Source organism: Cotesia typhae, unplaced genomic scaffold (assembly GCF_013202065.1).
Source record: "Cotesia typhae breed Kobodo isofemale line unplaced genomic scaffold, CoteBio_Ctyphae contig_10, whole genome shotgun sequence".
Classification (NCBI taxonomy): Eukaryota; Metazoa; Arthropoda; class Insecta; order Hymenoptera; family Braconidae; genus Cotesia; species Cotesia typhae.
In genome coordinates, this window is record NW_027423710.1 from 312,390 (window position 1) to 339,603 (window position 27,214).

The 27,214-nt window shown below is 28.7% G+C and overlaps 4 protein-coding genes across 8 annotated transcripts in view; 2 read left to right on the top strand and 2 right to left on the bottom strand.

Annotated features, from left to right (window-relative positions):
• Nucleotides 1-5,633, bottom strand: part of LOC141528960 (uncharacterized) — a 31,783-nt gene extending 26,150 nt beyond the window's left edge. Inside the window, exon 1 of one of the 2 annotated variants that reach the window (XM_074245305.1) lies at nt 5,509-5,633. The gene's annotated coding sequence lies outside the window, so the exon portion shown is untranslated. The remainder of the gene's footprint in view (nt 1-5,508) is intronic. The other variant, XM_074245381.1, reaches the window with a different exon arrangement.
• Nucleotides 541-4,365, top strand: LOC141528758 (uncharacterized). 2 transcript variants are annotated; one of them, XM_074245084.1, is made up of 3 exons: nt 541-620; nt 1,157-1,328; nt 2,029-4,365. In XM_074245084.1, exons 2-3 carry the CDS (start codon nt 1,230-1,232, stop codon nt 4,291-4,293), a joined length of 2,364 nt encoding a protein of 787 aa, XP_074101185.1. In that variant the 5' UTR covers nt 541-620; nt 1,157-1,229; the 3' UTR covers nt 4,294-4,365. The 2 variants fall into 2 exon arrangements, with proteins under 2 accessions (XP_074101185.1, XP_074101109.1); XM_074245008.1 differs by lacking the exon at nt 541-620 and adding an exon at nt 922-1,077.
• Nucleotides 5,001-10,162, top strand: LOC141529124 (protein-lysine N-methyltransferase EEF2KMT-like). The gene is made up of 5 exons (XM_074245592.1): nt 5,001-5,234; nt 5,335-5,721; nt 6,022-6,463; nt 6,962-7,055; nt 10,028-10,162. The coding sequence occupies exons 2-5, from the start codon at nt 5,344-5,346 to the stop codon at nt 10,041-10,043; spliced, it is 930 nt and encodes a 309-aa protein (XP_074101693.1). The 5' UTR covers nt 5,001-5,234; nt 5,335-5,343; the 3' UTR covers nt 10,044-10,162.
• Mical-like (MICAL-like protein) lies at nt 7,057-26,790 on the bottom strand. Of its 3 annotated transcripts, none has more exons than XM_074244423.1 (7): nt 26,599-26,790; nt 22,556-22,792; nt 20,238-20,416; nt 16,517-16,602; nt 9,192-10,544; nt 7,721-8,588; nt 7,057-7,374 (listed from the first exon to the last, which is right to left on the bottom strand). In XM_074244423.1, the coding sequence occupies exons 2-7, from the start codon at nt 22,705-22,707 to the stop codon at nt 7,196-7,198; spliced, it is 2,817 nt and encodes a 938-aa protein (XP_074100524.1). In that variant the 5' UTR covers nt 22,708-22,792; nt 26,599-26,790; the 3' UTR covers nt 7,057-7,195. The 3 variants fall into 3 exon arrangements, with proteins under 3 accessions (XP_074100524.1, XP_074100450.1, XP_074100583.1); XM_074244349.1 differs by having other exon boundaries at nt 26,594-26,790; XM_074244482.1 differs by lacking the exons at nt 16,517-16,602; nt 20,238-20,416; nt 22,556-22,792; nt 26,599-26,790 and adding an exon at nt 12,185-12,292.
• Between the last annotated feature and the right edge of the window lie 424 nt (nt 26,791-27,214).

Below are 27,214 nucleotides of genomic sequence, written 5' to 3' on the forward strand. Positions count from 1 at the left end.
TTTTTGTTAATAGTTAACAAATCTTTATTTAAATGAAATAAATAAGTCGATTCAATTAATTAAACCAAAACGAGGTATTATTTGATTAAAAATAATATTAATATATATTTAAATGAAAGAAATTTATTAACATTAAATATATAAATTTGAGTCAAACAAACTGTATTTTCTCAGTGTAGTGGATTAATTATGATTTTATACAGAAAAATCAGTAAAATTAATTATAATTATAATAAAATCTGTAACTAGTCTAGACTGCATGTTTAATTATAATTGAATATTAAATGAATGTTTTATATTGCAGGTACTGGTAGAAATTATGGCCCTCGAAGATCTTTAATTTAACACTTGGAGCAAAGTTATGCAAGTTACGGTATAAAGCTCCAAGTTTACAAGCTAAATCAACTGCGAGGTCATGTGAGGCATTCAAGTTAAAAGATAGAGAGAGAGAGAGAGAGAGAGTATCAACGAGCTAAGGGGCTAAGTTATTATATAGTAGACTTGTTGTATATGCCCTTGCACGCGTGTGTCGGAGACTTTAATGGAACTCATAACTCGTTTAGATAGTTGGGTAATTCACACGAGGAACGAGAATCACATTTTTTTTGGTTATTTTTTAGGTAAGAACTAAATGTAAAGAATATTTTTGTTTAATCGACAGAAATTTCAACCGAATTGGTGTTTTAAAACAATAACAATAAAAGAATTCTTGCGCACTCGGGTAAAAAAAAAATTATATATAATTTTATAGAACCATATATAATCTATATATGATTTCATATAATTTATATATAACTAAACTATATGTCTTTACATATGTTCGTTTTTAAGATTATATACAATTTATATAAAACTTTATATTTTAACCGAATTTTGAATTTTTCGCGCCATCTGTCGTCAGTTTTTATAAGCTTCTGATCAACTGCTTACTGACACTAGATTACAACTCCGACTTGTTGGTTTTTTAAATTTATTAACGGTTCGCTGTTATTTATCTCACTCGTAAACAATTTTTAAATTTATTAATTATATTTTTAAACTGGATTTTTATTTAAAAGCTTGGAATTTTCGAAAAAGGTATTAACATATCTTTATATATTTATTTATCTTGGTTAAAGTTACACAGTGATATATAATTGCATTTTTTTTTTTCTAGGTTATCCGGCAAGTGTCAGTAAACAAAACAATTATTGTTTATAAACTCCAAAAAAAATATTTAATTTATAAAAATGGACGATCAAAATATTCGTGCTTTTAATGCCGCTGTTGATGAATATTTAAGACGTTCAAATGATACCACTAGTGCTATTGTTCGGAAATGTCTCGATGTAAGTCATACTTTTTATTTTTTACAAGCTACTAATTTTTAAAAAAATTAATTAATTTTTTCTGTTAAAAATATTATTTTAAATTCTTTTTTTTTTTTTAAGTACAAATTTAAAATTTAACAAGTAAGTAATGACACTTGAAAATTTTTTAATTTCATTTAATAAATAAATTAGCTACAGAAATTTATTTTAAAAAAATTTCTAGACGTGGAATTTTTTTTCAAGTTTTTTGTTATAATTATTTTGATAAAAAATTCTAAATATTATAAAATGTCACTCGAATTCTTTGTCAAGAAAATTCTATAAGTAGAAATTATAAAAAATTAAGATGCAATTTATTGTAAATAATTTTTTAAAACTAATTTACTTGTTAAATAAAATCTGAAAAAAATTAACACTCATTGTAAATTTTTTTTTCGACAATTTCACATCAAAAAAAAAAATTTTTCTTATCCTCTTAATAACATACGATTTAATAATTTTTCATTAAATCAATTTCAAAAAAAAAAATTTACAAACAAAAAAATCTAAAAAACTAAAATAGGAATTTTTTAAAAATATATGTTATATTTATTTTTTATCAACTGTCTGCTGATTCTAGTATCATCAAATTTATCACTTCATTTTCCAATAACAATTTTTTTTTTTTTCAAATTTTAATTAAAAAAAAAAAAAAAAAAAAACTAAATTAAAATTCCAGGCAATCACATTATCAACAGACCTACGTATCTTCGACAGAACAACGCCAGTGATAGCAGACTTTTACTCCCGCCTAACCGAGCTGATGAACTCGTGCGACGTGTCATCCCCTCTGATATGGATAGCAATGGACGTGCTGCAGTTCATCTGCAAGAGCGCATCAGCTCGCCAGACACTAACCCACACCTACAACTTCGCCTCGATCGTCTCCAAGGCCGTAAACCCAGACTTGGTACCGGAGAAGCGAATTTTAGTGCTAAGACTCTTGCAAGAGCTAACTCATGGAATCAACATCCAGTATTCTGAGCCTTACTTGATCAACCTGATCACCACGCTATCAAACTGGGTGATTCTGTGCATCCAAGAGCAGGAGATCGCAGCCCTATCCCTCGCAGTGCTGATCAACGTTTGTCGGAACCTTCCAGCAGTCTACATCCTGATAAAAAAAACAGACATCAAGGCTCTCTACCGGAGACTCATCACCATGGAGAGCGCCAACACCAGAATCCGGATCCAGTGTTGCAAGCTTCTAGTTGTCATGGAGCAGATCAACAAGAAAATACCAGAACGCGTGATCCTGGAGTTCGTGACAACCCTGATGCAGAATCTTCCATCAGCTGTTGCTGACAAAGACAACGACACCCTGAAGCTGCTGGTGGAATTCTTCGAAGAAATGCAAACAAACGAACACTTCAGACCCGGATTGCTGTCTTACCCAAACTACGATCGGGATGTGGAAATCATCATCAAGCTTTTGAACTCTCTAGCTCCTGAATCCACTGTGCTAATCATTAAATTCTTCCGTTCTCTTGTCAGGTTAAGAATCTCCAAGCTGATTCCTCAGTACCCAGAACTCTTAAGATTCGCCAACACTTGGATCACCGACGAACAAACTGTAATAGAGGCCTTGGGACTTGTTCGCGCAATAATATCCGACTCTAAAATCAACAAGAAGGAATTAATAGAGCTGATAAATTTTGATATTCTGACGCCAAATCTAGAAAATTCAGAAAACAATATGACGAAATCAACAGAGCTTATAAAACTGTTCCTGGAGATAATTGGGCTTCCGTGTTTCCACAAGCAAGTCTGCGATACTTTCTGTGAGAAGAAAATGCGTGAATTGCTAGAACCGCTGGATAGCACAATTACTTCCCAGGAACCGCAGCAGATGGCAGTGTATGTCCACGCGCTTGCGCTAACTGCGAAGTTAGCAGAGCAAAGTTTGAATTGGCTGGCTTTGTTCACAGATGTCTCTGAAAAGTACGCGGTAAGAATGATTGTAGCCCTTGGAATTTTTACAGGTGATTGTGAAGTCAAGCAGACGGCGCTGGAAGTCTTCTCGTCGACGAACTGCAGCAAAGAGTTTGTCTCCGGAGTTGTTAAGTGCATGTGTGAGCTTAACCCGATGGCTCAAATAAATTCCGCGAGCACAGACGCTGACTTAAAGCTCGAGCGGCTTCTGGTAGAGGGCGGCACTGAGTCCTTCTCGTTAGCGCGGCAGCAGGAGTTGGAACAGATCTTGGAGAAGTTGGCAGACTTAGTTAGGGAAGACAAAGTCAGCGATATTTTTATGAAGGACGTCATTGAGCTGTACGAGCACCAGAAGCTGGTCCAGCAGCAGGTGGATAGGATTAACATGGCGAGTATTGAAAGCGCCAGGAGCAGGGTCGCCATGTTGGAGGGGTTGATGGAGCAGGCGAAGGAGAATAATAAGAAGCTGACGCAGCTGCTGTATTACTCTCAGCAGAATGAAGCCATGTGGAGGACCGATGCTGCGGAGATGAGCCAGAAGGTCAGTCAGACTGAGGAGACCAGCAAGAAACTGGTCAGCAGTCTCAGAAAGGAAAAGGCTCAGCTTGAAGAAAAGATGCTGAGTTTTGATAAGGTCAAGGCTAGCTATGCTAAGTTGGAGAACGAGAAGGACAGGCTGGTTGGTGAGAAACACAAATTGGAGGAAAAGGTTCAGGGGATGAAGAAAAAAATTATTGAAGTTGGAGAAGCTAACGCTGAGGTTGAAGATAGATTAGGAAAAAGGGAACAGGAGCTTGATAAGGCTAACAAAGAGTTGGAGACCTTGCAGGTCACTCTCGCGAATCATAAGAGAGAACTCAAAGAGTCTAGTGAGCAGGCTAAGAAACTCAGTCAGACTATTACGGAGAAGGAAGATGAAATCAGGAAGCTTAATACTGAGATCAAGGAACTCGTTCATCTCAGGACTATGATTTATAATTTGACTGCTGCTAAAAATAGTTCTATGACGTAATTTTTGGATTAGTTATAAATATATTTTGTAATTTTTTATTATCGGTATTAAATGTGATTTTTTTATGGTTAATTTTTTTGATTTCATTGAAGAGGCAGCACTTTTGCCGAAACTGGCGCGCTCTGGTATTGAATTTATGCATTAAACGGGAAGAAATATTTAACCAAGCAATGGAATAATATTTTATGAATGAAATATTTAAAAAAAATTAATAAAATATGCATTTTGACCAGGAGTAATAAAATTCAAAGCAAAAACAGTTCAGAGGGCTAAAAAAAAAAAATTCAAGATATCCCATCATAAAATTGAGATGCAATAAAAAATAAAAAATGCAATTTTTTTAAAATTATTTTTTGAAAAAAATCCATTTGTTAAAAAAAACATTAAAAAATGGTTAAGTGACTGCTTAGTTTAATGTCATAAAAATTTCACAAGTTAGTAGTCAATTTGACGTTTCCGACTTGAAGATTTAATAGTTGAAAAAATTTTGAAAAATCTATAAATTTAGATGACATTAAAGTTAGCTGTCACCTGTCCAATTTTTAATTTTATTTAAAAATTAAATTTATTGTTAGAAATTATTTTCAAGAAATTGCATTTTTTATTTTTAAAAATTTTTAGATGTCAATTTTTCTCTTTTATTTTTTTTCTTATAATTTATTTGTTCACAAAAACTCTAAAAATTATCAAATATCTGCTAAATTAATTTTCATAAATTTAGTTAAATATAAATAAATCGCCATTAAATCACATTTTTGCTATTAGCAAGTGTGACAGACTATAGACACATTCCCTGATTCCCGCGCGTGCGCGCAAAAAAATATTTGTTGAATGTTTACATTAACATAACCTAGATTTAAGCATTTTTATTTTTTTACACACAAATTTTTTTCTACCAATTTTAGTGTGATTAATAATTTAAAAAAAAAAAATTTTTTAAGGTAAGATAAATTTGTATTATTTTTTAGAAATATCTTTTTAGTTGTAATTTAATTAATAAAAAAAATTAAAAATTACTTTACTAATTAAAATTTTTTACAGATTTTAATCATGGATAATTTTGATATTGCACGACTGAAAAAACAATTTCTTGCTTGCATTCCCTTAGCGAAACTAGAACTACCCAAAAAACTCACCCCGGAAATACAATCTTCAATTTTGGAAGAAATCATGAATGACAGTTTGTTAAAAAAGTACCCGGTAAAAAATACTTACTTGAAAAATTTCTTACGATTGTTAATTAAGCGCCTGGAGAGTGAAAACGAAGAAATTGATGATTCTCTGTACGAGCTTTTTTGTCAGCATTTGTCACTTGAAGATTCTCGGATGAACTATCGCCATTTTTTGATAAATCCTGACGAAAGAGTAATTATCAAAGAAAGCAAATCGATTGTTTCTGACGGAACTACTGGGCTCTGTAGTTGGCAGGTAAATTCTAATTCCTAATATTAAAATAGAGATTTTAGAGATGAAATGTATGTAAAACCAATTTATTCGTAATGTGATTGGTTGAATATATCATAAGTAAGAAAATATATGCAAACTCTATATTCAGGCGCGCGTAAATTCGAATTCTAGTTTAAATTATAAGCGCTGGTGACTAGTTTAGTAACAGCCAATCAAATTCTTCCATTCGACATTTTGATTTTTCCCGCCATCTTGTTCTCATTAAAAGTTTTAATGAATTTTTACTATAAATTGGATTTATTAATTTTTTTTTCATTCTAGGCTGCAGAAGTCTTGGCAGAATGGTGTATGGAAAATAAAATATCAATAGCTGGAAAATCAATTGTAGAATTAGGCTCCGGCGTAGGACTAACTGGAATAACTGTATTAAAGACCTGCAAACCGAAAAGTTACACATTCACAGACTGTCATCCGCGTGTCCTAGATTTGCTGGAAGAAAACATTGAGTTAAATGAGCTAAAGAAAGCTGATGAAACTATAGTCCAAATAGAAGAGCTCGCGTGGGAATCAATTAGCGAGCACAAAGAAGCTAATTGGACGTCACCAGACATTATTCTCGCTGCTGATGTCGTCTATGACCCTAGTGTCTTCAATTTTTTAATTAACGCCATTTATGTATTATTAAAAAACTCGATAAATTCCGCAATTATTGGCGTTACTGTAAGAAATCAAGACACTCTTGAGGGTTTTTTGCGAGAGTTAGGTAATTCATTGATCATTTTTTTAGTATTTATAATATTGCATGCTAAATGTCAAAAGAGCGTATTAAAGTAGCTAGATAGTTTTTTGCTAAAAGGACGTATAAAATTTTTTTTTGCTATTTGTAGACGTCTACAAATTTTTGATTTTTTTTTTTAATTAATTAAATTTCAATTAAAAAGATATTTATAAAAAATTGCACTTATAGTTTTTCAAAATTTTTTAAGTGAAATTTTTTTTTTAATTTTTTAAGTGAAATTTTTTCACAAAAAAATTTCCAAAAATTTTGAAATGTCGGCTAAGTTCATTTTCATAATTTATTGGGGTCTTGAGAAAAATATCAATAATCTTATAATAATTTATTTTTTTTTTTACCTGAAATATTTTTTAGGCAATTATTTTAAAAAATCAGTAAATATAAATTAGTCGTTGATTTGACGTTCATTGAAAAAATTTTTTTTTCAAATTACAATTGTAACTAACTATTATTATTACATTGCAGAGAAACATAAATTGAGCTACAAAGAACTGCCTCTGCCGGAATACAAAATTTTCGAGATAGCAAGTGTGCCGGTTAAGATCATTAGAATACAAAGGTATTTTTAAATATTTATTTTGTGAACTGACAATTTACATAATAATAATAATAATAGTAATAATAATATAAAAAACAAGTGCATTTATAAGAAATATAAATCGTTATTTAATCTAGTACAGTTGAGTAAGAGGAAATTATTTAAAACCATTTGCGTTTATTTTGGCGTTTAACTTTAACTTCAGTCTCGTCGACATCTTTATCAGCGTCTTTTTTGTGACCTTTTTTTAGCAAGTGCTTTTCTTTTATGTGGAATTTTTCCTTTAATTTTAATTTTTTTCCTTTGTGCGTTTTTTGCTCTTCGTTGCTTCCTTTTTTAGCTGAAAGAAAAATTATTTTTATTAGTTAATTATTTTGCATTATTTTTAGTTTTTTTTTTTTTTTTTTTTTTTTTTTTTTTTTTAATTTGTTTAAGGAAAATTTTAATTGAAAATTATTCATAATTATTGGCCAATTTTTTTTTCTAATTATTAGATATTAATAAAAATTTTCTCCGTAAAATCTAAAATTCAAATTATTAATTTTGAAATTTTATAAAAAATCTCATAATTAAAATTAAAGTTAAAAAAAATTAAAATTAAGAAAATTAATGTTAAAAATTAATGTTAAAAAAATTAAAGTTAAGAAAATTAAAGTTAAAAAAATTAAAATGAAAAAAAAAATTACCAGTATACAATTCCATATGCATATTAATACTTTTATCCTCTTCAACTTCTCTTTTACGATCCATTTCCAGGCATTCAACAATTTCGCTGCGCTTCTCAACAATCTCAACAAGCCTTTGAATAAGAGCTTCCTCCCGCTGCTTGTCAAAGTCAGTTTTAGTGGCCTCAGGCTGGCACATCAAGCACCGTATTTGATATTCAATATCCGCGTGCTCTTCCTCCAAGCGGTGCTGCCTTTTCAGCAGCATGAGTTCAGCTTGCCGCCTGAAGAGCTCATTTTTCTCATTAACCAGAGCAAATAGCTCTAGCACCAGTTCATCAGCATCCATGCTCAAGCTGGTGTCATTGTTATCCTTGAGATTGTCTCCCGACTCTTTCTTCTCTGAATTAGCCTCGTTCTCGCATTTATTGCGGATCAGCTGTTCTAGCCTGACACCCTGCTTCTCCAGACCCAGCTGCTGCATCTCGATCTCCGCAAGCTCCATCTTTACGTCCTTCATTGACATCACGCGGATTTTCCGTCTCTGAGGAATCGGCCTGGCAGGCGCCTGGGCCTTTTTGCGCTTCCACTTTCCGTGGAAGCTCTTGTCGAACCTGGTGTTGTCTTGTCCACTCTCCGACCTAGACAGTGACTGCTTTGTTCGGTTGGCCTCATTTTTACAGACCTTTATGTCCTCCCACGAGTCGATTCCTTTGTCAGCATCCTCCGCGACATTGATACCCTGTTTGCTCAGAGATGCTTCGGCTGTCGAAGACTCGCTTGTCAATAACAACTTCTCCAGTCCTGATGCAAGCGGAGAACTCGTCGCCATCGGTGGAGGTGGTGCCGGCTTGCTTTTGCGCGGCCTTGGTGTCCGCATTCCTGAGTCCTGGTAATTGAAATAATAATTAGTAATTTGTTAATTGATAGTTTGCTTAAAAAAGTTAAGAATTTATAATGGGTAGATACTTTGAAGATTTTTTTTTTTTTTAGGGAGATTTTTTATTAAAAAAATGGCTTGGTTATAAAAAGTAGTTTAAAGACGTTCAAAAATTTTTCAAATCTTCCACATGTAAAAATTTTTTTTTTAATGATTTTTTTTTTTTTTTTTTTTTTTAATAAAAAAATTTCAGATATTCGGTAATTTAATTTTCATGTAATTTGATAAATTATATTTTATTAATATTGCTTCAATATCATTCAATCTAAAGAAAAATATTTTAGAAACATTTAAAATAAAAAATTACAGTAAAAAAGTAGCATGATTTTAAAAGTAATTTCATAGCATCACTAAAGGCGGCGCTAGTGTCATTTTCTCAAAATTAAGCGCTCAAAATTAAAAGAAGTTTTATTATAATAAATTCTTGATAACTGAAGAAGAAATAAAAAATAATTTTAATTAAATTTTAGAAAAAAAAAAAAAATTTTTTTTTTCTATAAATTACTAAAAAAAAAAAAAATCCTAAATTACCGTTAACCCCAAAAAACTCACATTTTTCTCCGGTGTAGCTTTATCCGGTGGTGGTGGAGCAGGCCTGCGCTTCCTGTACCCAGTAGAACTAGCCAAGGAACTACTGGAAGCGTAAAACCCATCCTTACTCAACCTATCGGAGTTGGAGCTGCTCCTAGGCTTAGGAACCGGCGCCTCTAGCTTGTACTCCTCTTCCTCATCGCTCTCGAACGGATTAACCGGAGCCTTGAGTAGCCTCTTCGCACTTCTTGCCTTGGGCTTCGGTGGCTCCTCCTCAACATCATCATCATCACTACCGAAAGGATTGGTCGACCTTTCAGGATTTCCATCAGCCTCATCGTCACTCCTAAACGGATTCATATCGTCCGGGTACTGTTGATCCTCTGGTGATAAATCAGCCTTGGCATTTGCGGGTTTAGCAACCTCTTGCGACACCGGTTTGGAGGCCTCGGTGAGTGTAAAACCATCCAGCGAGTCTGGCTCTATTCGTGATGCACCTGACACACCTTCTTCTTCTTCTTCTTTGATTTCTTCTTTTACATTATTATCATCATCATCATCATCATAATTAATACTAACATTGCTACTATCAACTAAATCTTGAAATAATTTCAGCCTTTTCTGAACAATTGAAAGACACTGACTAACTTCGGTACCAGTTTCGCCAACCATCTCTTTGGTATCCTGGTTTTTAACCTCATCCTTACTCTTATTCTTAGCATTAACAATAAAATAATCATCAACATTAATTACAGAATCCTTATCTAGTGATTCGGACGTGGCAGTAAGGCAGCGGTTAACTTTAACACTATCGCTATCACCGTTAGAGTTATTTACAACTTTATCATTTGTTCTAGATGTCATGGAATGTAAGTTAATATCCATTGTCTCTGGTTCGAGAACATGGAGATGCTTCGTGTCTGGGGATACGTTGACATCTTTGGGTCCTGAAGACTTATCCTGATCCAGGTCCTGATCATCAGCCAGCAAGCTGCTGGACATGAAATTCAGACGCAAAGAAGCGATCCGCGACGACGTCAGATCTTTTGACTTGGTCAGTTTCTCCTCGTCGCTCAGCGACCTGTGGTAGTTCAGATCCTGGTCTTGCTCTACATCCAGCTCCAGGTCCTTCGGCTCGTCTGGACACGGGTATATGCTGACGTCGGGCGTATCTTCGTCAGGACAAGTCTCGCAGCAGTATTGGCCTTCCTCGGTCTCGTAGTAACTGCAAGGTGTCAATTGGTTGTGGCACCTTGCGCATCTGAAGCACGTTCGGTGGTAAGTTGACTTTGATATCACTAGCTTCTCCGCGAGGAACACCGGTAGGCTGCACACTACGCAGGATTCCCGACGCACCCCCAGACGTGGTACTGCCTGGAAAAATTTTATTTTGTTAGTTTTCATTTGTAAGGTTTTTTTTTGGGATTAGTATTTTTAAAAGTGACTTTTGTTACAATTTTTGTGCTTATTATTGGCAATAAAATTAATTTTTAGCTTTTTAATTGTTATTTTTAATTATTTACAATGAAATTAAGCCTTATAAAAATTAAACTATAAATAAAATTCAAATTTGCCGCGAAAATTGAAACGCCATTTTGTCGCAAAAAGAAAAAGAAAATTCCGGCGTATTTTTTTAATAATTCGCTTAATTTTTTAAATTAAAAATTAAAAAATAAGATTTTTAATAATTTTTGAACAAAATTCTCAATAATTATTGAATTTCACTACTTTAAATTGAAAGAAAAACTTAAATAACAAAATGGCGGGAAAATTACTTTCATTTTCAACCAATTGATATTTTTTTAAAATAGTTGGTAATAAAACTGATATATAATTATATTGTAAGAAGACAAAATAATTTATATAAAAAGAAAAAAGTTAAAATGTAAAATTGAGGTCAGGACTTTCCAAGTCGCAACTAGTTTACGAATAAAAATGGTAGTGGCAAAGTTAAATTCGTAAAAAACTAAACTAAAAATTTTATTTCATTACGATTGTCTATATATATATATATATATTTATAGAGGAAATGTGTAATATATATTATAATTAATAGCTATTTACACGATTGTAATAATAATAATAATCATTTTTGCTTAAATTGAGGTTAGAAAATTTCTGTAAATCATAACTAGTTCATACTATAAACGGCCTAACGGAAATAACTAGTGTATTATTAGTTTCTAGCGACTTTTCTCTTCTAATTACAATAATTACGTTAATAAAAAATTATAATATTAAGGTAGCGTTTAACTTTACAATAAAATATGGCGACCTTTTCTTTGAACCATAACCCAAATAAATTTATGTGAAAAGAAGCTATAGTAGTTAGTGATGATTATATTATTTATTGTAGGTCGCATAATCCATGCATTTTAAATATGAAATTATTATTATTATTATTATTATTATTCCTAATTTAACAGTTTGAAAAAAATTTTTTAACGCTATCAGTAATAATAATAATAATAATAATAATAATAATAATAATAATAATAATAATAATAATAATAATGCATGTTTAAGAATTGCCCGATTTATGATCGTTATTAGTGATATTTTTGCTATTATTATTATTATTATTATTATTATTATTAATTTAAAGTTTTTTAAAAATGATTTTACTATTATAATTTTTATCATTATCATCAAAATTAATTTTAGCAACTATCAAAATAATAATAATAATAAAAATAAAAATGATCAGTTATTATTATTATTATTATTATTATTATTATTATTATTATTATTATTATTATTATTATTTACCTATAAAAAAATAAGAAAAAAAATATTTATCATAAAACTAAAATTACTCAATGCTATTTAACATGCACACTGGCGTTAGTTAAACAGGTAACAGATATAAAAGTGCGAGTTCAACGCCCTTAGTAAATTCAAATATCTAACAATACCACTAATTGTTTTGATCAAACTCTTGCGCAATAATAAATTAACAATAACAATAATAAATAATAATAATAAAAAAAAAGAAGAAAATAAAAGAAAATTACCGTTGGGTCGACCGACATCCCAATTATCAAACAATAAACAATAAAATAATATAAACTAACTAATAATAAAATAAAAAAAAAAATAAAATAAAATAAAAATCGGTATTCTGTAGAAGAATCCTCTAACTGGGAAGAAATACCGATTAATACTGAGTTTATTCGTTATTTAAGTATTAAGTATTCGTAGCGCGTGCGCTTTTACTTCTTATTATTTCTTTTACCATGTATGTAGTACATAGAGAATAGAGTACATCAACATGTCGACGGTCCATAAGTTGTTGATTATAAATAACTCACGCGATAGTCTATCGCCTCCATTCTTTCCGATTCCTTTTACTGCATTTTCTTCTTTTATTTTTCTTATGTTAATTGTTTATTATTCATTGTTTTAGGTTATTGCTAAATTTAATCGGTTAATTGTTAGATTAGATTAATTATCTTGGAGGTATTAATTGGTAAAAGGTCACCAGGTCGGTTAGTTCAGTTGTATATATGTTACATTAAAAAGTAGGAGAGTGTCGACGAGTGAATCAATGACCTGAACGTGTGTATTTGCTATCGAGTTTGTATGTATATATAGTACACTTCCGTTTAGCTGGGTGAATAACAATAAAACATTCCGACTGAGTATTTAATACGTGATAGTTTTATTTATTTAAATGTTTGAATTACGAAGAATTTTTTTTTATATATTTCTTCTTTTTTAATTTATTCTAAATTTAATTTTTATTCAAGATTATTCAGTCTTAATATTACAAAAAGAAAAAAAAAAAAAATTAGTCGGGATCGGGAATCGAACCCTGACCTCTCGCGTATGAGTTCAGTGACTTTGCTTCGTCGCTAAAGCAAAAACTTTGACCGGCGACTTTTTTAATTTTTTTTCTTCCTAAAGTACTCTACGTTAAAAGAGCTACTCGATTATCATCTTCATTTTTCAGTACGATTAATTAAAAACTAGTAATTGTTAAAAACAAATTACAAAAGAGATAGACCTGTAGAAAAAGCAAAAAAGCATGCATGTACGTTGTCATCGTCTGTGTTAATAAAAAATAATAATAAAAAAGAGCAGACGACTTAACATACAAATGGATGAATTGAGCACAGTAAAATAAATAATAATTTGAGTGAAAGCATAAACAATAAACGACATAAGCAATTACCTTCTAGCAGAATATTTCAGGTTTATATTGCCCCATTAAGTCCAAGCTTTCCTCCTGAAGAACAAAAATAAATCCGTGACGGTATGTGTTAACTTATAATAGTTATTTATTTTCTCGTACGCTAACTAGGATTAGTTGGAAAAAGATATGACAAGCTGTTTAACGTGGATAACTGACCTAAACAAATTGACGAGGTTTCAGACCGAGGTTTTTTGGGTAATTACATTTTAATGCTTGAAAAATGTTTTTTACACTCATTTTAGGATTTTTATGAAAATGTTGACATTGTAACTGGACTTTTTTTTTCCTTTTTTTTAGAAATTTATCAGTTTTTAGTTGAGGGTTAGAATACACGCCAAAATGGCCGATGACGCGAAATGTCGTGGCGGCAAAAATTCAAACTAAAAAATCGCGGGAAATTCAAATTTTGATAAAATAGTTTTATAAAATTTTAATTATTTTATTATATTTAACGTAATTCCTAACAAAATTCAACTAAATTTACGAAATAATCATTATAAATCAACTTTCTTTAAACAATTTTATTAATTTTTAATTAATAATTAATATATAAGTCAAAATGGGTGATAACGCGAAATAACGCGGTGGCAAAAATTCAAAATATAAATTCGCGGGAAATTCAAATTGAATAAAATGTTACCTTTATAAATGTATATAATTTATATAATTTAATTAATATTAAATAATATTGAAATGCATTTAAAAAAATTATAACAGAAAAAAAATAATTTAAATAATCGGTCTGAAACCTCAAGCTAAAATTAAACTAATCTCGAGAATAAACATGTACATAAAATGTAAAATATAAAATACGCGGTGATAATCTCCTCGAATTGTCATTATAATTACAATTACCTACTACCTACGGAAGTAGATATCTCAAGCGTGGGAACAAGTTGATCTCCATCTCTAAGCATCCAGTAGTATGTAATATGTAACATGTAGTCATACGAGGAAAAAAAAAAGGTAGTAGTATAAGTTGTAGTAGTTATAAGTAGTTTAAGAATAAGAATAATAAGATAAGAGGATAAAAAATTAAAAAATAAAAGCAAAGGTAATATTACAGAGTATGACGGCGTGTACTCTTTATATTTAAGTACAAGTACCACTGAGAGTGAGGGCAATGACGTTACTCTCTTCTCGTCTTAGGAAATCGTGAGTAGTCTTATTCTCAGTCTCAGCATCTACCACTTGCAAGTTGAGGATAAGGAGCATCATCAGTAACTCAACTGGAACTACTCGTGTAAATCGTGTACAACTTATCCTCAACTTTGAGAAACTAAAACTTTTATTGTTAAGAGTTTAACCCCATCTTTGTCTTAGAAATAATTTATTCTTTTATTATTTCTTCTTTGTACCCGGAACTCTCCATCACATTTCCTTCTCATTATGATGTTACTTGGCTCGTCGATCAGGTTCTTGGTCTGTTCGTGTTGGGCCGATTGAGCTACGAGTTTTCAGTACTCGAGGAGAAGTTGTACTGGACCTGGTCAATCTCCTTCATGTTCCACTGCAACTGCTGATAATTTAAAACTGGGATGCCGTGAGTCGAGAAAATCGACAATAGAAAATCGAAGAAGTCAGCTTGGGTTCGACTACCACTCAGGTTAAATTTATTATTTATTATTTTTATTCTACTGCAACAGTACTAGTAACTACTACAACAACTATACTAGTAATTTGATGTACAGTTCAGCAATTTGCAAGAAAAAGATAAAAGACTAAATAAAGCCGTGAAGAACAGAATGGAGAGCGATGGATTTTTAAGCTTTACGTCTAAGCGTATCATGGTGGGTTATGTAATGTCGTACAACTTTGTTTTTATCTTAAAGCTCGACAATTACCGTTATAATTTTGTTTAATTTGAGAGAAAAAGCATTAAAAACAATTGAAATAAGATTTTTTGTCGCAAAATAGCTTGGTCATAAAAAATAGTTCAATAGCGTCACTAAAGGCGGCGCTAGGGTCTTTTTCTGAAACTATGATACTCATTTTCTCTCAGATAACTAACAGTAAAGAAATTAAGGTTATTTTTTAGAAATTTTGAGTGATGGATTTTTTTAACAAGTAATTAAAGAATACAAGAGATTTTTATCTTGAAAGTTTAATTGATAAATATTGTTAAAAATTGGAAAAAAATTCAATGTAATTTTTAAAAGTGGATATTTTTTAAATATTGAACAAATGTGACGCTACTAACTTGTTTTTATATTGAAATTTAATTAGAATTGCTTTGATTTTGGAGAATTTGAGAAAAAATATATTAAAAACATTTAACATAAGTTTGGTTATCAATAGCTTGGTTAAGAAAAGTAGTTTGATAGCGTCACTAAAGGCGGCGCTAGTGTTATTTTCTGAGACTAAGAGACTTATTTTCTTGAATCAAATTCTTTGTTTGGTTTTAACACAAGTAGTTTTCATAATAAAAGTTTAATTTTAAGAAATTTTCAACATTTATATGAAAAAATAAAAAATATTTACTCAAAAATGAATCTAATTCTTCAATTACAATTTTAATATTAATAAAATACTTGAAAGATATTGAAGAAATGAATTTGACGTTGATGAAAAAATTGAATCAATTAAATCTATTATTAAAATTACATCAACTTCTTTTTTTTAAATAAAACATTGAAACATTTGTTGTGAATTTAAGAAATTTAACTAATTGATGCATTTCTTAAGTTTGATAAATTCTATAAAAAATTTTATAAATGAAAAAGTATTTTTTATTTTTTAAAATCTACTTGATACATTTTTTAAAAGTTAAAAACTAAAAAAAGTTATTTATGTCAAAAATGCAATTAAAAAAAATTTTTTTCATCAGAAAATTATTTAATAAATGCACAATCAATTTAAATAAATTAATCTCTATGAAAAAAGCATTTTATCCAATTAAAAATAAATAAATTTCAATTAATAATTTAAAAAATCAATTCTTGTGAAGCTCAAATAATATTTATAAAAAATATTCTTTTTTATAAATCATTTTCAAGCGACTCAAGCAAAACTTACTAATTCCAATTAACAACTCGGATTACAAAAAAAGCAATTGTACGACATTACTTAACACCTGAATGACTAGAATGAAAAAAGACCTGCTAGGCATTCACATTAAAAGATAAAAGACCGTAAGAGTGATCTCAGTTACCTTAGACGCCGGGGAATCAGCAGGTGTAATTTTCTGGGCCGAGCTATCGGGTGTTCTGCTCCTGGCGAGTCTGCTCGGCGACGATCCTAAAATAAAAATAAAAAATAAAAATCAACAATAACAAATACAATAAAATTTGCAGTTAAAGTAATAGTTGAATCAATAATTAACAATCTTATCAAAGTTGTATCGCTGTAATGCCATAAGGTCGCGGCTGATGTACGTCTTATCGATTCACTTAAATCAAAAGGTCGGTGAATTTACCGCCGGAAAATTATTAAAATATTATTTACATTTACGTAAGAACATCTTATACCGTGTGTACCACATGATTATGACATTTATTAACAATGAAGACACTCTTGCCGTTATTTCACAACCGGTTAATTATTTTTACTATTTTTTTCTTTTATGTTAATATTAATAATGATGATAATAATATTAATAGTCATTATTTGAAACTAGCGCCTTTATTATTATTATTATTACTATTGAAAATAAAAATTTAATGTATTTTTTTTTTATAAAATTAATAATAATGCTTCATAATTCAAGTTAAGTATGATAAAAAAAAAAAGAGGTAATTTTCGGGAATTTTTTTGACAGGGAAAATAAAAAAATTTAAAGATCGGATTTTTTTTTATTTTATTAAGGATACATTAAAAATTATTACCCTAAATTTTTATTAAAAAATATTTAATTATTACAAAGTTATTAACGATTTCATAAGAGCCCTAGAAAAAATTTCCCCCGCCATGGTCGGTTCGATAACTCAAAAACAGATCATCTGAAAATAAAAACCCAAATATTTTTTTAATCAGTAAAGATGTAGTTATCGTCGCACGTACGGAATTAAAAAAATTTTTATTTTAAAGATTTTTTTAGCCGGGTTAAAACAAAAAAAAAAAACAGTAAAGATTGTGAGAAAATTTTCAATCTGTCGCCATTTTTTTTTAAATGAAAATTTTCAAAATTCCGTATGTGCGACGATAAGTACATCCTTACTGATTAAAAATTAATTTGGGTTTTTATTTTCAGATGATCTGTTTTTGATTTATCGAACTGATCATGGAAGGGGAAATTTTTTCGAGGGCTCTTACGAGATTGTTAATAACTTTGTAATAATTAAATATTTTTTAATCGAAATTTAGGGTAATAATCTTTAATGTACCCTTAATAAAATAAAAAAAATCCGATCTCTGAATTCTTTTATTTTCCTTGTCAAAAAAATTCTTGAAAATCATCTCTTTTTTTCGATCGCCATCCTTAACTTGAATTATGAAGCATTATTATTATTTTAATAAAAAAAAATACATTAAATTTTTATTTTCAATAATAATAATAATAATAATAATAATAATAAATAATTATTATGAAAATTTTTTTTCCATTCAAAATTATAAAAGCTAATTTTATTTGAAAATCATCATAATTATTATAATTATAATTACTATTACCATTACTATTAAAAAAAATGTCTGACTAGTAATAATAAAAATAAAAAGTAAATAATTATTTATAAAAATAATAATAATAATAATAATAATAATAATAATAATAATAATAATAATAGCAATCATCCGGTTATAACAATAATGCGTTCTGAATTGAACATAGAATTCGTTACAATTGAATAATATATTAATCTAGTAACTTAGAACTAGTACTACTAGAACACATAAGTTGTATAAATAGTTTAAATTATAAAAAAGACGAGGACTTGTACTTGTATGACTATAAAACATATTTTGCGCACGAGAAAGTCTCAAGCCTGTCACTGTACCGAGATACGGACACTTAAATGCGTGTGACCTATTTCAGCATTAACATTACATTGCATTAGACGCTCGAGTGTACAGAGTACCGACTTTTTTTTTAAATACTTAGACCAAATAATAATAATAATAATTATTATTATTATTATAGTAACAATAACAATAACAGCATCAACAACTCTGCTCTCAGTTAACATTAATATACCAGGCATGTGTGGTGAACAACATTTGCGACAATAAATGCGAATGAGCGCGTCTTTACAAGGATATTATATCTATATAATAATATATCTATGTATATATAATGTAATGTAATGTATATGTACATATATTGTACACATATTAATTTAAGTTGACTGGTTTTCGCGCGCGACTGCCTCTAGAACTCTTTCACTTTTATCGCCTGGAGATCATGCCTCCGGCAGTACGTCGTTTTATTCTCCTTCTATTTAATTCTTCGAGTCAATAAATCTGTTGTTTATTTTATTAATTAATTGAAATTAATCTGGAAAGTTTCATTGTAATTAATATTAATAAATTTGTTGATATTTTGGATTTTTTTAATTAATTGATTTCATGCTTGAATTATTCATTTTTTTTATTTATTATTTGAGCTTCGCAAGTATTGGTTTTTTAAATTATTAATTGAAATTTATTTATTTTTAATTGGATAAAATGCTTTTTTCATAGAGATTAATTTATTTAAATTGATTGTGCATTTATTAAATAATTTTCTGATGAAAAACTTTTTTAATTGCATTTTTGACATAAATAACTTTTTTTAGTTTTTAACTTTTAAAAAATGTATCAAGTAGATTTTAAAAAATAAAAAATACTTTTTCATTTATAAAATTTTTTATAGAATTTATCAAACTTAAGAAATGCATCAATTAGTTAAATTTCTTAAATTCACAACAAATGTTTCAATGTTTTATTTAAAAAAAAGAAGTTGATGTAATTTTAATAATAGATTTAATTGATTCAATTTTTTCATCAACGTCAAATTCATTTCTTCAATATCTTTCAAGTATTTTATTAATATTAAAATTGTAATTGAAGAATTAGATTCATTTTTGAGTAAATATTTTTTATTTTTTCATATAAATGTTGAAAATTTCTTAAAATTAAACTTTTATTATGAAAACTACTTGTGTTAAAACCAAACAAAGAATTTGATTCAAGAAAATAAGTCTCTTAGTCTCAGAAAATAACACTAGCGCCGCCTTTAGTGACGCTATCAAACTACTTTTCTTAACCAAGCTATTGATAACCAAACTTATGTTAAATGTTTTAATATATTTTTCTCAAATTCTCCAAAATCAAAGCAATTCTAATTAAATTTCAATATAAAAACAAGTTAGTAGCGTCACATTTGTTCAATATTTAAAAAATATCCACTTTTAAAAATTACATTGAATTTTTTTCCAATTTTTAACAATATTTATCAATTAAACTTTCAAGATAAAAATCTCTTGTATTCTTTAATTACTTGTTAAAAAAATCCATCACTCAAAATTTCTAAAAAATAACCTTAATTTCTTTACTGTTAGTTATCTGAGAGAAAATGAGTATCATAGTTTCAGAAAAAGACCCTAGCGCCGCCTTTAGTGACGCTATTGAACTATTTTTTATGACCAAGCTATTTTGCGACAAAAAATCTTATTTCAATTGTTTTTAATGCTTTTTCTCTCAAATTAAACAAAATTATAACGGTAATTGTCGAGCTTTAAGATAAAAACCGAATTTTTTTTCAATATTTATTAACTAAACTACTAAAATAATATTCTTAAAAATTTTCAACCACTTGAAAAGTTTGTTCAAAAAATGCGCAATTAAATTTTTTGAAATCAAAGCTTAAAAAAATCAGTATCAACAAACTAAAACTTTCCCAGATCTGCAATTCCAAAAACCGCGACTATAAATCTAAAAATATCCTAGAAACTTACCTCCAAATTGCTGATAGAACTGTGAAAGATAGGTAAGGATCGAAAGCCGATCAGGAACGGAACACGAGGCCATGTCCTCGGCATCCAGGAGGGCAGGAATCCCCAAGTGCTGCTCAGCAGTTCTGAAGGCCAGCTCGTTGTTTCCATAAATGTCGTCCTTGTTTAAGCTCGAGAAATCTCTTTAGAACAAACAACCAAACAAAAGTATATTATTAGCGTAACATTATCAACTTAAACTTATTTGGGCTTGACGAACATTTTTAGAGTTTTACTTTATCTCTTTATGGGTATTTTCGTATTTCTCTCCTGAGTCACCGGGTATTTTTAACCAGAGGTCATCTTTGGACCTTGATCAAACATGACCGTTAAGAAACAAATCAACCGTTCTAGAATAGTCAATAGGCTAACAAACTTTTGAACTTTGGGCTTTTTTTTTTTTTTTTTTTTTTTTTTTTTCTAATATTCCAGCTACTTCTTACAATTTACAATTTATCATTTTAAAACTACAAGCGACTTCTGTTATGTTTAATTTAATTGTGTTGCGTATTACGCTTACGGAATAGAATCCGATACCGATACTCGGGCACAATCGATACCCGATACTGTGTTATAGTTATAAGTTTTATATTCAATTATATATGCAAACATAACTGCGATTTTTCAGTGCATCGGTATCTTCCATGCGTATCGCGTTACACCTGCATTCATTTTTATTTATTTATTATGCAGAGCAATACTTTAAAGGCAATTCCAGCTTATATATAGCGTACTACAGTCCAACGATTACGATACTTTACTGCGTAGTCTTTAATCTTTCAATCAAATCAGGCTACACCTAAAATGGTTACATCATTCAATAGTTTCAGTTTAACTGCTAGCTTGGATTATTTGTTTATTGCCTGTTATATCACCATCTATATGTTGGTTTTATTTCAATAGATTTTAATGTTTTGATATAATTGATAGTTAACATTTTTTTTTTTTTGTACAGAATTGCTCAACTTCATTTTTTTTGTTTGTATCAAATATTTGAATTGTCTATTGTTTTGTAATACATTTTTTAACTCTAGTATTTTTTATATTTTAATACTTTACATTTTTCAAAGTAAAATTTATTTTACATAAAAATTTAGTGAAAATAATTATTTCAATTTTAATTAATTTTTCATACACTGAAAAAATAAAATTCTTGATTGGACTGAAATTTTTTTGGCGCGAGAAATTTGATTTTTCTGTATACAAAGGCAAGTTTTTAAATCTTTGACTCTCTTTCAAATTTATAATTTCATAATTTGCTTAAAAAAAATTGATTCTAAATTTAAAGTAAGGTTTTTTAGAGAAAAAATAATTTTTTTCTGTCGACCATCTTTATCTACATTTGTATTGATTTGTTTCCCATTCTAGAATACTTTGTATTAACCCATAAAATTATAGTTACAATTTTTTTTAATGGTCTTGTATTTTTATTTTTTAAAGTTTATAAAAAATTGAATAATTAAACGAAAAAAAATTATGAAAATGTCGATTAAAAATTTTATCTTATAAAAATTATTAATTTTTAATTTTAAAAATCAATTCTGACTTAAAAATCACACAAAAAATTTTTTTATAAAAAATATGGTACTATAATTAAAAAACTAGACAATTTTATTTAATAAATAAATTACAAAAAAAAAAAATTCCACATTAAAAATAAAAAAAAATTAAAAAAAAAAAACAATTAATAAAAATATTTTTTCTAAAACTAACAAATTATTTAAACAAAATAAAACTAGTCCGTTAATTTCAGTACAAAAAAAAGTTTAGACTTTTACAAAAATGTATAACTTCAAATTTAAAGTATATTCTTTATAAATAGTACAAAATTTTTATACTTAAGCAAATATTTCTAATCTTAATTTTATTACTTATGTGATAATTCTATGAATTTTACTTCTTGCTATTTGGCTTTATGCCTTGGCATTTAAATTCAATAAATAAAATAAATAAATAAAATATAGCCTTCCTAATTGAAACAATAATTTTCATAAAAAAAAAAAAAAAAAAAAAAATAATATAATAAATAAAACTCAATTACAATTATTAAAACAATAAAATAAAGAGTGTTTAAAACACAAAAGTGAGTTAATAAAATAAACTGGTGAAGCCTACGCACCAAGTTAACTCATCACAATTGCGATAAATAAATAAAAATAATTGGGGCCTCGTCAGCGTCAGCATAAAATAAAACTAATAATTAACCCACGGTTAAATTTAAATGTTATTTCTCAGGTCTAAAAGCAGGGACTTAAATCTCGCCCAAAAAAAAAAAAACTTACATGAGGTCCGGCCGAAAGTGATGTATCATCGCGCAAAAGGCCAGCCCATCCCGCCAAGAGGTCGTCATGTTTTGAACATTAACTCCAGGATACCCTTCGGTGATCCTCCGGCACCACAGCTCCAGTGCCTTGGGTCCTCTTCTCTCAGACATCCTTCCAAACTTATTTCTTCTTTCCTTTTATTTTAATAATTTATTATTATCCTTATCCTTGGCCGCTATATCTTCACTTTGGAACCTGAAACAATAGAGAGTTGTTAGTTACAGTCCCGTAAAAAATTAATTAAACCGCCGTAGGTGTCTCGTCACACCCATACACCTCACCAGGAGTAGTTGATGCTTGTACAAAGTATGAGTACATTACATGTATATATATAATATGTACCCAGACAACTGAAGTTAAGTACAAATAAAAGTAGTTTGTCCTTTTATTTTATTTTCTCTTCAATACTACGGTATACAGTTAACTTTAACTTCCGGCCTAACCGGTGTTTTGCCTCAACGGAATCGCGTGATAAAAAGGACTGTTTTAGATTTAAATATATATAGATTAGGTGTACTATTTGTCAATCTATCACCTTTTAGTTTTATTGTTGTCATATTATCACTATCATTATCAGATATCGCTGGAAATATTCATTTATTTTACTTTTAGAAATTGTTAATTAGAATATATAATTAACACTGTTATTATTATAATTCTTTTTTTTTTTAATCATTAATTTATTATCTATATTATAAAGAGAACTAAAAAAATTTTGTTTCCTCTATCTTTAGATACATAATTAAGAAATTTCCTTTTATCTTGAAAAATATTAACATTTTTTTAAATATAAGCTCATCCCGATGTTACACTCTTCAAGACCTTTCATTTGAGTACCCACATCAATTTTTCATATATTTCATATATTTATATATATATGAATATATGAAAAATATATAAAAATGCATGTGGGTACTCAAATGAAAGCTCTTAATGAGTGTAACTTCGGGATGAGCTTATATCTTCAAAAATGTCAATATTTAAGAAAGTACAGTGCAATTTAACAAAATTCATTATTTCATAAAACATAATTTTAATTTTTTAATCAAAAGTCATTTTTTAGTAATAATTTTTTCTAAATAATTAATTATTTAAAAAAAATTATAAAAATGATTTTCAGAAACAAACTTCCGATTTTTCTTAAAATTAATTATTAATACAAAATATTTTTTTTTTCTGAATAATTATTTAAAATCAAAATATTTAATTTAATAATTGATACAATAATTTAAAAAAATTTTCAAAAACAAAAAATCAATTAAAAAAAAAATGTAATTCATTTACAAAAACTATGAATTTCATTTTTCAACAATTATTCATTTAAAAAAAAAAAACTTTCTTTTTCTAACAATTACAAATCAAAAGAAATTTAGTAAAAAACAAACAATTTTTAGAAAATGTTCCAATATAACAAACCAAACTTATTTACAAATAAAAAAAAAACTATTTCAACCGAGCTCTGTTCACTACACCCATTACTTTTATTTACAAGCACTATTATATATATATAATTTTTTTTACATGAATGGACTACATTAGAGTCACGTAAATCGAACGGAAGTCGGTTGGTTGTTAATTCACCTCCAGTTTTAATAGTAGATCAATTTAAACACACAATAGATAGATTTTTTTAAAAATAAAAAGAGAGATTTGTAACAATTACTGTGGCCTAGAACTTGGATAATATTTAACAATAATAAAGAAAAATACATAATTATTATTATTATAAATATTAAAATTCAGGTGTCACGATAATTTGAGATCAGAAACCGTGACTCCTTTCGCTTTTTAAAATCATGAATCTCTTACAATTTCTCAAACAAGAAACCATTAACTAAAATTACTTTTATTACATTAAAAATTTTTTTTCTTCATTCTTCCTCTCGACTTCCTTTTTTCTTCTTCCCTTTTTTTTTTCCTTGTTATTTTTTCCCAGAACTGTTATTATGCAGGACAGGCTCTAATCGCGCCCGATCTTCTTTTTCAGATCCTTTTATTATTTTTTATCTGGGTAGACGTTGGCATTAGGGACAGCTGCTCCTCTCCTCGACTACCTGTTTACATCAAAACCATTTATCTCAGCTCTTATATTCGTGGAAATCCATCAACAATGGATCTAGACTAGATGAGAGACTCACAAATAGACTAGACAGTTTATTTCAGAAATTCATAACATAACAGTAACAGTGATGTCTATTTTTATTCAAACTGTTTTGTTGATATTTCATTCGAATAACTGCAAAAACAATTGACACGCGAGGGTACATCCGAACCGTGGGAACCTCCTGGTATAAACTACCAAAGTACACACAATATTATATGTAATGTGGATTAGAAAATAAAGACGGTTACGTCGCGACGTAACTTGCGACGTTCGTGTATAGTAATCATGCACTTGCTAATGCACGCGATCTTTTTTATAAAGTCTACTCAACTTTTATCATGTTAGAAATATATTGTAAATATTTTTTGTTATGGCCACAACCATAACCCTGAAAGCGGATGCATTTTTTTAAATTTAATCATTTTTTTTTTTTTTTAATACTTGCGTCTCATTTTTGTTCTTTTTAAATTTTTTAAACAATAAAAAAAAATTTTTTTGACTTAAAAATAAAAACTTTACAAAAATATTATTTTTTTATAACATAAAATTAAAGTTAGCAGTCACTTGACTATTTTTCAATTTTTTTTTGCGCCAAAAAATTATTTTTAAAAAATTGCATTTTTTTAATTTTTAAAAGTCAATTTTTTTTACCATAATTCAATTGTTACAAAAAATCTTAAAATTATCAAAAATCTGTTAAACTAATTTTCACAAGTATTTATTACAAACATTTAATTTTTTAAATAAATTGTTTTAAAAAATAAATTTAAACTGCATTCAATATTTTTCTGGTACGGAGCAAGTCGTAAATTTCTTAGAAATTTTATTTTTCTTAGATTATAGCGTAGATGAAAATTGTCTTCAAGGATCTCAACGGTAGAATTTGTAAGTTTTAGAAGAAAAGATCATAAATTCTTCAAAATTTCTTGCAGGCTTCAGAACTCGCTTTATTTTATTATCTTCGAAACTTTTTTAGATTTTTAGTATTTTCTTTCTGCAGGCACAATTCATTCTAAAGTCCTCGAAAAACTTTTTTTTTATCATTTTAGTATCTTCAAAAATTCTTGAGGCGTTTTTTTTAATGTTCTAGTTTTAGTTTCTGCAGGCACAATCTTTCTCCAACTTTTGGAAAATTTGTTTATTCTTGTAGAGTCCTTAGGCGTAAATTTTACTTCTGATGTCAGTAAAATTAAGATTTAAAACTAGATTATTTTTTCGAAGTTTTTAAACTACAAATAAATTTGTACTAAATAATGACATAATTTTTTTAAATTTACAAGCTTAAATTTTTAATAAAAATAAAATTAGCAGACAGCTCATAATTTTCAGAATTTCTTTTTATCAATAAAATTATTATAAAATAATTAAAAAAAAAATTCCACATTTAAAAAATTTAAAAAACTATTCGTGCAATTTTTTAAAAATATTTTTTTATTGCTAATTCAATTAATAAAAAATAAAATAAAAATTTTTTGCTGTCAGCTAATTTTAGTTTCATAATTTTTATTGTAACTTATTAATTAAAAAAAAAAATTGATAGTTGATTTAATTTTCATAAATTTTCCGTCTGCTAATTTCAGTGCAATTTACCAATGAAAATTTTTTTTTATTATCTTATAATAATTTTTTCAATAAAAAAAAAATTCTTAAAATTTTTAAATGTCGGCTAACTTAATTTTCATTTAAAAAATTTAAAGATCAATATTAAAAAAAAATGAATCATTTTTTTCGCAATAAATTTTTACAACGCATCGCAACTTATGTCATTTGTAAACATCTTAAAACGCCCCTCGATACTTTTCGTACTTTACCTAAACGCAATAAAAAAATAATTATTATCATCATCGTCATTATTATTATTAATAATATATGGTTATGTATAAAAAATTTACCTTACGTCACATAAATTTTTTCCACATCGCCATCCACGTGTCACGCCCGAGCCCCGAAAACTTGTCGGCAAAAAACCACTGACAGTTAAAAAATAAAAAAAATCAAACAGTCAAAATAAAAAAAGCACAAACAATTGCAAAAACTATGAGAACCTTCTTAACAAATCAAAAGCCAAGTAACAGCGAGCGCGTAAATCGACAACTGACCGTCTGTGCCGAGCGTCTTGTGTACTAACGCATTTCCAACACCCTCTCTCCCGCGGCGCCATTTTCCCCTTCCAGATGCGCGCGCAGACCCGGGAATTTTAAAAATCGCTCAAATAAATAATTCCCGAAGCGTTTGGTGTCAAAAAATTTCAAAAATTCGGCTTGCGCGCCCTCATTTTTCAAAAACAAAATTTTGGCGGGAAATTAAAAATATTTGAATTTAATTAGTGAATTTTTAGGCGCGGCACAATTGCAGGTGATCGGTGATCAATAACGTCCGTCCCCCGTGCGCCGAAGCATGTATTTGTACAGCTGGGGCTCGGATTGAGAGTTTGTGTATCTGCGACCCTTCACTTCGGCTTCGTTTGGCTCCCGAGTCCCGAGTTACAAGCCGACAAGCGAAAGTAATATTCG